At 31.2% G+C, this 13,712-nt stretch overlaps 1 protein-coding gene across 1 annotated transcript; it reads left to right on the forward strand.

Annotated features, from left to right (window-relative positions):
• Positions 1–7,299: 7,299 nt before the first annotated feature.
• Positions 7,300–11,472, forward strand: LOC143044833 (uncharacterized). The gene is made up of 6 exons (XM_076217019.1): positions 7,300–7,420; positions 7,722–7,877; positions 8,190–8,349; positions 9,594–9,656; positions 10,082–10,157; positions 10,596–11,472. The coding sequence occupies exons 2-6, from the start codon at positions 7,734–7,736 to the stop codon at positions 11,329–11,331; spliced, it is 1,179 nt and encodes a 392-aa protein (XP_076073134.1). The 5' UTR covers positions 7,300–7,420; positions 7,722–7,733; the 3' UTR covers positions 11,332–11,472.
• Positions 11,473–13,712: the final 2,240 nt, after the last annotated feature.

Genomic DNA, 13,712 nt, shown 5'->3' on the forward strand with positions numbered 1-13,712 from the left:
ATTGATTTTACTGTATATTTCAGTGCTTTATCTATTATATTACAAAACAAATATGGAAATCAGAACAGTAATTTGTCTTTGAAATGTTAAGCATTTAAATTTTAATTTGAATATTACTAAGTGTATTTTAGATACCACTTGACAATTTGTGATTTCCATTTAATCAATATCATATCAAATATTTAATTGAATAATATACTTCTGCTAAATAAAATTTCAGATTATATATACATTGGTTGCTTTGAAGATATCACTAAAAGGTTATTGCCTGTCGGACCTTTTAAAACACGAAACTATGAAATGTCCGCCAAAATCTGCTTTCACCACTGCAAATCTACAAAATTGGAATATTTTGCAACAGAGGTAGGGCATAGTTTTCATAAACATGCTTTTTTATATAGATTAGTCAGTTGGATTTCCTGTTTGAATGGTTTTACACTAGTCATTTTTTGGGTACTTTATAGCGTGTTGTTCAGTGTGAGCCAATACTCCGCGTTAAAGACCGTACTTAGACCTATAGTTGTTGAATTTTACTAATCATCACTTGGACGGTGAGTTGTCTCATTAGCATTCATACCATATCTTATTATATCTATAAATACGTATATTAACTTTACTTTTGATTTATGCATAATGTTCATTGTATAAAAGTAAAAAAATCATTAAATTGTGTTTGTGACTGTAAACATGCAAGTCGGACCAATATGACTAATAAAAGACTTACACATGCATATTGTTTTTTTTCACATTTGTTCGATTCGGTTAAAACCATTTGACAGCTGGTAAAATTTCCAAATTTTGACATGTTAATATTAACTTCACTAAAGGTCAATATAGCTAGCGTATGACCAACACTGTTACAAAAAAAAAGTTTACTCAGTAAAATGGTAACATAAATACGATAACTTTAATCTTCATTTATTGTAAGTCTGTTCATTTTGTTTGTTTACGTTTAATTAAAGTACGGAAACGAATGTTTTTTTGTGGTCATGGGAGACAAGTAGGTTCCAAACAGTATAAAATAAAAAGAGAAAAAGATTGCAACATATTATGCAAAGGTCACGTTACAATGAAATGCGGTGAAACATGGAGAGCCTCTGTTTATAAAATATACAGATATGGTGAGTACATGTGTTGCTTCCCAAAATGTTCATTTAAAGATATTAGAGCTTGTTTAACACGTCAAAGTCTGTATTATTCAAATAATGCAAAATTGTGATAACACCACGTCTTGTCCATCGTCATTTGTGTGTGTGTGGTACTGTTTGCGTCCTTTTGGTTCCTTACAACAAGCAATGCCGTAAACAGACAGACACAAAAACAATAAACAGGTTACAATATCCCCCACGTTGCAAATATTTTATCAATCGAAGGGAAACCACAACAATTAGTTTGGGTTCTTAAAAATATATTACAAATATTTAAGAAAAATGAAAGGTTGATTGTGAATATAATGTATATCCCAATAATTCATAATTAATCATATACGTTATTGTAATTCATTGATTTGCATTGTTTGTTTCTTGTGTCGTTAAATGATGCTCATTTTGACTCTCAAATCATTACCGTAACGTTAATATCGTTAAGGAAATAAATAATGCTCTACTTTTTCATATATTTTCTAACCATAATATGTTTTCTACTTCAAGCTAATCAGTCATCGACGTCAAACCATACCTCAACAACTCATAAACAATATGAATCTTTTAAAGGTAAACCGCATATTTGTACCCAGTCAGGAATAAGGCAGTTGTTATCTTATAGATCGTTTCTGTATGTGTTATATTGTCGTTTGATTTTTTTTGTTGCACTTAACATGCTTTAGTGTTTCTGTTTTTTCGTTGTTTTCCTCTTTTAAGTTATATGTTTCCCTTGGTTTAAGTTTCTAACCCGGATTTGTTTTCTCTCCATCAATTGATGACTTTCGAACAGCGGTATATTACTGTTGCCTTTATTAGTTACCAATAAGCATTATAAACGTAAAACCTATAAACATATAACATATAAATGTAATACGAGAAGCAATGTAACATGTATAAGACCGGTATTGGTTTTAATTGATTTTGTTTATTTTCGATTGATTACCAGAACAACATATATATAAAAAGTAAAATCTCAAAAATACTGAACTTAGAGGAAAATCAATTCGGAAAGTCCATAATCACATGGCAAAATCAAATAACAAAACGCATCAAAAACGAATGGACAAGAACTGTCATATTCCTGACTTGGTACAGGCATTTTCAAATGTAGAAAATGGTGGATTAAACCTAATTTTATAGCTCTAACCCTTTCACTTTAATGACAGTCTCATCAAATTCCGTTATATTTACATTGATGCGTTAACTAAACAGACATAATAAATAAAACATACGGGTACATCAGTCATCATCGTATAACAATTTAAAAAGGGAACAATTTAACAGAACACAAAAACATATATCTACAAACACATTCATTGATTTGTGTGTCTGATGTCAAAAAATTTTATACGTCACATGAATTTGTCGCTCAATGTGCATGCAAACAATTTTAAAATTTACATAGGCAATGTTAGCATATAGGGTTAAAAAAATCAAAAGTATGTAAGAATAAATATCAGATATAGACCGAGATTAGAAATAGATCAAAAGTTATTGATAGAATTTATAAGAATCCACAAATAGTTAATTCCACTATCAGTCATCATTGTATAACAATTTTAAAAGGAACAATTTAACAGAAAACAAAGACATCTATCTACAAACACATTCATTGATTTTAGTGTCTGACGTAGGAAAATTTTATACGTCACATATATTTGTCGTTCAATGTGCATACAAACAATTTTAAAATTTGCATAGGCGATGTTAGCACATAGGGTTAAAAAATCAAAAGTATATGTAATAATATGTTTTAATTGTCTCCAATGACGTATTTTTTCAGACTTTTCTTTACTGAATATAATGATCCAACAAAAATGACGTAATCCAAAACAAACGTTTTATATTTAAATGTAACGGTTTCTTTGTCCAATGCAAGTATTTTTAGAGCAGTAAATATCATAGATACCAGGACTGAAATTTTACATTTGCGCCAGACGCATTTTTCATTTACAAAAGACTCATCAGTAACGCTCAAATAAAAAGCGATTTAAAAAGGACAAATAAAGTACAAAGTTAACGAGCATTGTGGACCATAAATTCCCAGCAGTTTTGCCAAATACTCCAAATGTTATCTATTCCTGAGGTAGAAACACCTTAGTATTTAAACAATTTAACGTCTTGTACATAGTTTATTTATAATTATGACCATAACAATGATAATTCATGTCAAAACAGACATTGAAAATTGTAGCATATATTCATTTGTCTCTTCTTAATGCCACGATTTTAGGAGGAAATACTAATCTGAATGTCTTTGATTTGAAACACACGATATTCTGTGTTCGGTTATTTAGCTTTAGAATACAAAATAATATGATTATGGATTCTATACGTATATAGCCATACATCGTAATATTTATATAAGTTTTTCTTAATTTATGTAAATCTTATTTTATGTAGCGGATTTTTCAATATACACAATGGTTTTCGTGCCTGTGTTGGTCTTGTTACTTTTGGCTGCTTTCGTTGTCATTCTAGTTATTTGCCTCAAACGAAAGCGAGGCAAAAATTTGCCTCCATGTGAGATTCTACAATATCAAAATATAACAGATAGGACATATTCACCAAGTTATGCCGATATAAATTACAATGAAATGGCAAATATCATTATCCCTGAGATGAATGACAGCAGACATAGATATACATGCACCACAACTCCATGTGAATCACCAAACATTTCCTCTTCTATTCAACAGGAAGGAAGCAATTACAACAATTATGAATCATTATCAAACAATAGAAATTCAGTTGAACGTATTTATCAATTGGGATCTATTCCTAACAATGAATTCTCGTTGAGTGAACATACAAACGAATCAACAGAAGAGATAATGTCATCATCAATGAATTAGAGTCTAGTGCACTTTTATTCACTAACCAACCCTCTTGAATCAGATACTCATGTGTATGCATCAACATCTGTTTATGGTAATGTGATATGATTTACAAAAACAAAAGTACTGAAATCGTTACGTTTATTACTAATCTAACATATCAATTAATCATATTTCAAAAATGCAAATGTACTAACATATACATATCATGAAGACATGATTGTCAAACAATCGGACGTCAGTTGAACATATTTATCAATTGAGATATATTCTTTACAGTCATTTATCATCGAGTGAACATACAAACGAATCAACAGAAGAGTCAATGCCATCATCGATGAATCCGAATTTAGTGCACTATCAATCAGTAACCAAACCTAGTGAATCAGATACTCATGTGTATGCATCTGCATGTAGTAATGTGATATGAAAAGAAAAACAAATCTTCATTATTAAAATTGTTTTATTATTGCTTAGTAAATTTATTCATTTAACTTATTTCTAAAAGTTCAAAAATACATGATACGTGTACATGGTGTTGTAAAAGTACTCTGTCTTCCCTTGTGTTTATGAAGCTGATAAGTTAGTGAGGTATAACTGCTCATGTCTTTATGAGACCATCAACACGGTTAAATCGATCTTAATCATTTTTTGTCATATGAAACCGTTACAACAAATAGATGGATACAGCATTTATGTTTGTCTATCAAATTCAAATAATATTACAGCTGAGGACCATCTGCGAGTGTGGGATTTTCTCGTTGCGTTGAAAACCCATAAGTACGTGGCCTACGGTTGATATTTGCTCTTTGATTGGATTGTTGTCTCGTTTACATATTCACCTTTTCCATTCTTAATTTTACAGTCTATAAATTGTTCTATAGTTTTTTTCGAATGCCATATGTGAGAGCTCTGATCTTATTTCAATTCAAGAGACTGCATGAACTCGTTTTACGTTAGAAAATAGAAAATATACCTCGAACTCCTTTCCATTTATTTATTACGAATGCGCCTATTGTTAATTTATACAATGTCAAATAAATACGTCTCGCAATACCTGCAATCAAATGACCTTACAATATTAATTCCCACTAAAATTGATATTGTTTTCTATTGGTTACAGCAATAAACATATGTGAACAGCAAATATCTTTTTAATCGTGTATATAACACGAAAATATGGGAGTAGAGACGATGATGTATTTCTCCTGCTTAACTTTGTTCAAATATGTTGCTATGATTAATGATGGGATAAATCTAGAACATCATTTCAGACGCAGGAAAAAAAGTTCTTATTTTCATTGTGTAGTGTGTGGTAGACAAAGCCACCGTCCCCCAAAGTATTGTTAGCCCAGTAGTCAGTGCTGCGCGTTTAACAAGATTTAATTATGAATAAAAAAAATTGTTCACTTATACATGTTATAGGTGAAGAATTTATGTAGAAACTAAGGTACTAACTACCCCATGCAAAATTAATCTCACATGGATGTGACTATTACGTATATGATTCCATTTGGTCATAAAGCCCTTAATGTGTATTGGTACTCATACATACACACATAGCTTTCAAATCTTTGTATTTGTATATTTGATGAAGGTTAATTCAGAAAAACGCATAATACACCCGCATATATATGTAACTATATCTGCATTGAATAGATTTAAGAATTGGCGAATTAAATAACCACGAAGTATGCTTGAAAGGACTTCACTGAAAAAAGTAAGCGCAAACATATGTTGGTAAACAATGTAGTATCTTAGAAACTAGTCCTTCTTTTTTTTCTTTCATTAATACATGATTAACGCGTCTTTTTTTTTCGCAATAAAACAAAAGGTTTTTGCAAAGCCTGTAAAAAGCACACTGTTTGTATATCTCATTGTATTAATTTCATCAGACAAAACTTGTTTTAATGCTACAATTTCCGTGCATCGTACCAATTTGTTTCAGTTAGTCCAATTACGAATTAATTTTCTAAAAAGAGAATGTCAAACGTTGTCAATCATTATAACGATTGAAAAGCAACTGTTGTATTTCTGTCTTAACACATTAATTTTGTTTTCAAATGAAAATGGTGGTTTGAAGCTGGTTTTATACCGAGCTTATAACCCTACCTGTATGAATGTTGTTTAAAATACCGTCGTATTCCTTATGTGCCTATCCGAAGTCTGGAACCTGTTGTTGTGATGTTTGTTCTTGTCTGCCATATTTGATTTTCGTAGGTTGGTTTGTTATAAATTATGGCGTTAATTTGCTCAATTGAATTATGTCATTTTCCATGACAGATAATTTTTAGCCGACTTTACAATACTTGTTTTTCTTCAATCTTGAATGTTGTATGATAACTTGTGATTGCTCACATCCATTTCATTTGAATTTGGTAGTTGTCTTATTTTGCAATCATACCACATCTCCTTGATTATTACAGATGCATTTGTGTGTCATAAGATTTTACGGCAGGGTAATGAACACAGTTAAACAATCATATCACTCAACAGGAAAAAATAATCCCCATTTGAATGTAAATTCAATGTAAATTAACTGCAGGATGATTTTATCACTTTTACTTTGCCATACTTCAAGTCTTATTTACAAGCATTTAGCATCATGTAATGTTTTATTTGTTATTTTATTTATATAATGAATAAATCGCATATATAGTGTTGCATTCAGCAGCAGCTTTCAATTATGTGAACTTGCATTATATTTTGCGCACTTGCTCATGAAAGTGACTGTAACTCATCATGCAACAATTGTTGTCATTTATGAGAAATATGACTTATAACAAATACCAGGCTCATAACTGTGTACGACAAACGCGCGTGTCGTCTAAAAGAGACTCATCAGTTACACTCGAATCAAAACGATAATAAGTCACATCGATTACAAAGTTGAAGACATGTCTTCTTAATTTCATATCATCTTTACTTATGTTGCTTGACATGCATCTGTTATTGTCAGCATTACATATGCACATATATGTTAATTATTCCGCAGTTATTTCAGCTTCCCCTCAATGTGTCACGTATACTTTTGTTCAAATGATGAATCGCAGAGGGCAATGTTTTACTTCGTCACTTAGATATCATATAGTTATTTGCAGTATGCTTGTTACAGATGAATACTAATTACTGCTATACCATTTTTAAAATCCTCGTTTTCTAAAAACAGTAATAGTGTTTTTCTTTATATAGTTTTAATAATAATTAAATTACGATAACATTACAAATAAAAACAAAATGTTTGTGTTTTTTAACGTATCGGAAGTGACCTTAGTTTAAAATTTATGATGATAATATGGTTGATGTTTACATGTTTATAAGGAAACTACAACGGATATTTTTGAAAACAAAAATCGTAATACATTAACAATATAAATAGTTCATTTACCTTAGTTTTTTAATTTATTGCATTTAAAGCATCGGAGAAACTACACAACATACGTAAGTAGACTGTCATATTATAATGTATAATGTCTACTCTATGATATTTGAGAAAAAAAAACCGCTTATTTCTTTTAATTTCATTTTAGTTTCAATGTATAGGCAAATTGATTAATACTAGTAATTAGCACACAAAATGAAATTCCTATTTAGATGTCAGTTCTTGGTAACCTTAATTGAGTTTAGGGCAAATGTACTATCTCTGCACACTTTGTTTTTATCGACAAGATATCTACACCGTTCCCTATGTTCAATATCAAATCAAAACTCATTGCAGTATTTAATATTTTTATCATTTCAGCATTTCCTTAAAATGTACACGTACATTGGATGCTTTGAAGATCGAAATAAAAGACTCTTGCATGATGGACCATATACAGGGAGAAATAATAAAATGTCCACAGAAATCTGCTTTAATCACTGCAATTCAAAACAATATGACTATTTTGCAACAGAGGTAGGATCAATTTTGCCAAAATACTTATTTTTTCTTCAATATTCATTATTGTAAAAAAATAATTTTAATTTCGAAACATAAGTTCAAAGGTTTTATTTGTTATCTAAATACTTATCCACGTGCACTTCCTTTTATTAAGGAATTCATCCAACTTAATAGCAACAATATACAACAGTGAAAGCGTCAAATGGATAATACAACTAGAACTGTGAAAGGATATAACAACTCAATGTATAGCATGCAGTATATATACATGCACCTGTACTAACCCTCTTACCTTTTATAACATTGTGTATATACATGTAATTACAGTACAGAAACCAGTGTTTTTGTGGTAATGGGAAAAGTCTCACTTCTGAGAAGTATCCTAGAAAACCTGAAAAAGGTAATTGCAATATGGCATGCACAGGGCATGTAAATGAAACATGTGGTGGCACTTGGAGAGCTTCTGTGTATAACATAATTAGAAATGGTGAGTAAACTTATTGCTCCTTTAACATTAAAAAAAAATATTATGCCGTTATTAACAAGTTACTTTCTGTTCAGAATTGTATGTATTTAACGCCATGAATTTTCTGGCGATATTTTTTATGCAAATATACGTTTTATATCATGATAATAAAATTGAGAATGGAAATGGGGAATGTGCCAAAGAGACAACAACCCGACCATAGAGCAGACAACAGCAGAAGGTCACCAACAGGTCTTCAATGCAACGAGAAATTCTCGCACCCGGAGGCGTCCTTCAGCTGGCCCCTAAACAAATATATACTGGTTCAGTGATAATGAACACCATCCTAAACCCCAAATTGTACACAAGAAACTAAAAGTTAAAAAGACTAACAATGGTCTGTATCTTTCATCGGATCAAACAAGCAATGCCGAAAAAATACACAAACCATAATGTTCTCTTTGAATAAAAAAAACTGATTTAACAAATTTAAATCTTTCGGCACATGAAATGTATTTAGGTGGTGTCATGTTCGGAGATCTTATACTGAATTTACTGTTTCCTATACCATTAGACTATTACTTTACATTCTTTGTCTTTTATTGGTTGTTATAGGCAACACATTTAACGTTGAAAACATAACATTTGCAGTTTCATTAAGTGTAATGGTGTATTAATACGAGTTGTGGTAATGCTGACAATAGTTGTTGTTCTAATTTGTATTAAATTTAAAACAATTAAAAGTTTTCACAACGAATAATCAAGCTGTCTGAAGTGTACCGTATCACATGTCTCTAGCTCTCATGTTCATTTTTATGTTTTAATTAACGCTTTCTTTTCCCATCATCATTAAGACTTCTAAGGTCAACTATGCAAATAAAAATATTATCATGGAACTGATGTTGTGATTAAAAAAGGTTCATTGTCCTATCTATTTTTTTTAAATCTTATCTTTTCCTGTAAACTAATGCAATGCTAGACTTTTCAAAGATCTAGGGTTTATAATTATTTGAGACAAAACAGGAGAAGATAATGATAAAAGCGAGTACGCGGATACTAACAACTTAACTGCTTTCTTATAGACCTATCGATGTTTGGACCGTTCACGAGTGCACAAAGCCTCACCAGAAATGTTTCTCCTTTAAATCTAGTTTACTTCGATATATATATATGTTAATTTTTATTCTGAAGGTATTTTGATATCTTTTAAGAATACTTTTTTTCTGGAATTCGGTCACAATGATAATACATTATTTTCATTCTAGGTCACAAGGTTTCGACAACAACTCATACACCAACACGTCACAAGCAGAGAACGTCTAATATAGGTACATGCACACCCTATTTTTTTATTTTCTTCAATTCTTTTCTAGGTTTAAATTACTATTTTTGATATCAACTAAATTCCTTTTTTTGACGATTTGATTTACTTTAATCAATTTGATAAGAACACAATGAATGTTCAATTTATCTTCCTCTACAGAAGTTTCATGCGTTAAAACACATTTTCATGATTTGGATTAAATCAATAATTGACTCCTTGAAAATACTCCATACGCATGCATTTTGTACAATTGCTTTAAATTGTCTAAACATATGTAGTTACAAGTAAGAAAATTTCAATATTTGATGTGTGATAATAGGTATACAATTGGTTAGAACCGTTTCAAATACATTACTTTTACTAGTAGTCTCTTAAAAATTAATTCCAATTTTGATAATTTATAATTTATATTAATGTATTCCGTTGTAGGCATTGGTGTTGGAATAACCATTGTGTTGCTCCTAATCATAGTTGCAGTTATCAGTTGTTTGTTATGGAAAAGAAGGTACAATAAATTCTAATTTACTCTGTTGATAAGTACGATTAATGATTATTATTGTGTTCTATGTAGTATTTCATTGTTCTTACGCCACACAAATAGTATATGTAAAAAGAAAAGCAAACACAACAAGAATGCCAGAATAAATTGAAAAATATTTTTACAGACATACGAACGAGGACGGAATCAAAGTTATGGCAAAAACGTTTATAAGTATATCCTCATCTTCATTTTATTGAATTAATGTTGTTTTTATGTTCTATGTATTATAATTCTTTGATTTTACGTAAAGAAAAATAAGTATTCCTATTTGAATAATGAAAATATATTCTGTTTCCATGCCTATGAAACTAGAAGCTATCAACTATGAATTGTTAATAACGTTGCAAACTTCCTTTTGTTATAATCAATCAAACTCCCTAAAATTTTACTTTTTTGTTTTAGAAAACAAAAAGCTCATATAAAAGAATCGTCAATGATTGATCACGAGTATGATAGAAACCAGAATATAACCACCGTAGACAGTTCATCCATCGAGATGCATGTCTATGAAAATGGTCATTCAAACGGCTATTCAAATTCGAATAATACAACACAAATTTCAAATGGATATATCGTACCCCAAACGTCGAATACGACTGTAAATCACGTGAACAATAAACGCGAAACAGACTCCGGGCATGCACATGATCAACCAGATAAAAGATCAATCCTTAAAAGCATATTGCCATCCCTGTTACACAACTACTTTAAGTTAGATAATGATAAAATCGACAATGAAGACGGGAACAACATAGCGGACATATCACAAACAGAGCTTGATTTGACAGCCGGTGGAAGCAACGGCGCATATGCTACTCTAGATTCAACGGAAACCGGCTTCAATAAAGGTAAACGCGTCCCTAATAGTAAAGAAAATAGTGATCATTCAAAAATCGAAAAGACAAATCATGTGATAAAAGGTAAAGGAGATTATTGCTGTGTTGAAGGAGAATATAATACACTGAACAAAATCCGGAGATTTTCGAATCATGTCAGTTTATACAGTCATGCTGTTGATGGTGTTTATGACATATCCGGAAATAATAATAAGTCAAAAACTACAGATCATACCTACGATCATTTCTTTGGAAATCAAACTGTAATAGCAGCTGATTATGATAATGTAATAAAATATTAAGAGGTGAACATAATGTGAATATATGTTTCGAAAATTGATTTAACTGTAAATTCATATAATTTCACTCTGTTTTGTCACTTTATTTGTACTATTTATATATAAAAATTTAGAAAAATAGCGGTGACCATATCATTACAATTGCAATACTCGTTTTGGCTCATCGAATTCCAAAGGATCCCATGCGAGCGTTTGCCACCACTTGACATCCGTTGACGCACGTTTCCTGCTGTCGTTGTCTGTCAACGTTGTCGCTAACTCTTTTAAGAATCTCCTCACACTTAAACTGAATTTTCCTTAGGGCAACAAATATTTGTATTTGTATATATTTCATCTGAAGTTTGATCCATCATTGATTATAATAATGAAATAAGGAGTCAAATGCAGTTGTAGTGCAAAAGTATGATCAGTAGATAAGTCTAAATGGGGAAAATATGTTTAGCTTAGTAGGATTTACAAATAGGGCAAATGATCAGAACACTCGATGGTGTAAACTTCCCAACAAAACGTTTATGGTATAATTGTATGTGACAGATGGTGCAATGGTAAAAGGTGTATGTGTATGGATCTATGATTTATGGTTAAGGGGAATGATGAAATGGTGTACATTGTATGTGAACTGGTATGATTCTGTAACGTGTAATCAAAGTGTGGTTGTCAAAGTTTACAACTATGTAAAATATTGATAAGAACTGATTTTTAACTTAATACATTAATTTTGAATATTGTGATCAAAAATCTTTCTTTTTTTAATAAAGAAATAATTTTTCAGTCGCATGCTTTGCTTGAAATAAGATTGCAACATGAGTAATTTCGGATGGTTAAGATAGCAGGTGTAAGGTGTATGGTGCAAAGTTGTGACGTGTATGGTGTAATGGCAGAGAAAGAGAGAGAGAGAGAGAGAGAAATTGAGACAGCAAAGTAAGATCTACAAATAAGTTAAATGCCTCAACCTGCCGGTGGGGGATATAAGCTCTCTTGTTACGAGTCCATATTCAAATTGAATGATTGGAGTTCTTCCAATCATGCAAACTGTTGCGTTAGTTCCTTGGATGAAATTCGATGGAACGGAGGAAGAACGTTTGATGATGTGTACAGTCTATATCCTTCATTTGTAGCTCAGATATCTGTGATTACTCTAATATCTGAACGGTGAGTCTTTATAGTCGTGACGGATCATGTATAAACTTTTTCTCTCAAATATGCACATTGTGTCTTTTTTGTTGTGAGGGATCATGTATAAATCTTTATCTTAACTCCTATACATTTCTAGGAATGTTATTGGTTAAAAGCGTCCTCGTGGAAACCGTGTATATTTGATATTAGGTTAGTATGGAGGCGGGGCTTATTTCATACACGGTTAGTAGTGGAGTTACGTCCCTTTATATTCCATATAAGGTAGTAGGGAGGCGGGGCTTATTTCATACACGGTTAGTAGTGGTGTTACGTCGCTTTAAAAAAAAACAGTACTGAGAAAAAATCTTAAAGGTTTCAACAGACAAAGAAATTGATGATTAAGATTGAAATAAATTCATAAAACACATTTAAATCTAACAAGTTGTCATTGTTGGCATCTGTTTTTGTAGGGTCAATGGAGTAGTTTCTTTATCATGTTTATGCTAACTGTATTGAAGACTTGCACATTTTGATAGGTCACTGGTCTAAATTTTACACGTTAAGATGGTCGGTAAGATAAATTCGTTACATAGTGTGCTAGTGACGTAATACGGTATATATGGGGTCAGTAAATTCCATATGGGGATTCGAACTTCGCTCTCACCCCATATATACCGTATTAAGGTCACTTTGATCTCACCCCATATTGAATTTCATGACCCCATATATACCGTATAAGGTCACTAGCACACTATGTAACTAATAGTTCTCTCAGATCTGAACGATGTGATGGATAGTGTAAAAAGTATTTCCGGCCAGGTTAGATCTGTTTGATAGATGTTTTTTTCTGCTTGGTGTCGTTCTAATGAGTTAAGCCCTTTCAAACTGATTTTGTATAGTTAGTTCGTATGTTGTACAGTTATACCACTGTCCAAGGTTAAGGAATGGTTGGCGTTTTCTAACATGTTTTACCCTGTTATATTAATTATGTTCCTGCTTTAAGTCAGGCGTATGTTATTCATTGGAAGTTGTTTGTTGCTGTATATCAAATTTCTCGTTTGAATTGTTTAACATGTGTCATATCTCAAATAAGTAAAATAAAAGCTCTTCAAAGATAACAGGATTATAACTGTATACGTCATACACGTGTCGTCAACAAAAGACTCGTCAGTGACGCTCAAATAAAAAGTAAAAAAAAAAAGACTAAAGAACATGAATAAATTATAAAAATTGAATAGCTTTCTTCAGTTATTTCATATCATATTTAG

The sequence above is a fragment of the Mytilus galloprovincialis genome, chromosome 9 (genome assembly GCF_965363235.1).
Source record: "Mytilus galloprovincialis chromosome 9, xbMytGall1.hap1.1, whole genome shotgun sequence".
NCBI lineage: Eukaryota > Metazoa > Mollusca > Bivalvia > Mytilida > Mytilidae > Mytilus > Mytilus galloprovincialis.

Excerpts from the sequence above, each read along its gene's own strand:
- LOC143044833 (XM_076217019.1), top strand. The coding sequence starts at position 7,734 with ATGTACACGTACATTGGATGCTTTGAAGATCGAAATAAAAGACTCTTG. Across the intron at positions 9,657-10,081 it reads GCAGAGAACGTCTAATATAG|GCATTGGTGTTGGAATAACC; the intron begins GTACATGCACAC and ends ATTCCGTTGTAG. Across the intron at positions 10,158-10,595 it reads TGTTTGTTATGGAAAAGAAG|AAAACAAAAAGCTCATATAA; the intron begins GTACAATAAATT and ends TTTTTGTTTTAG.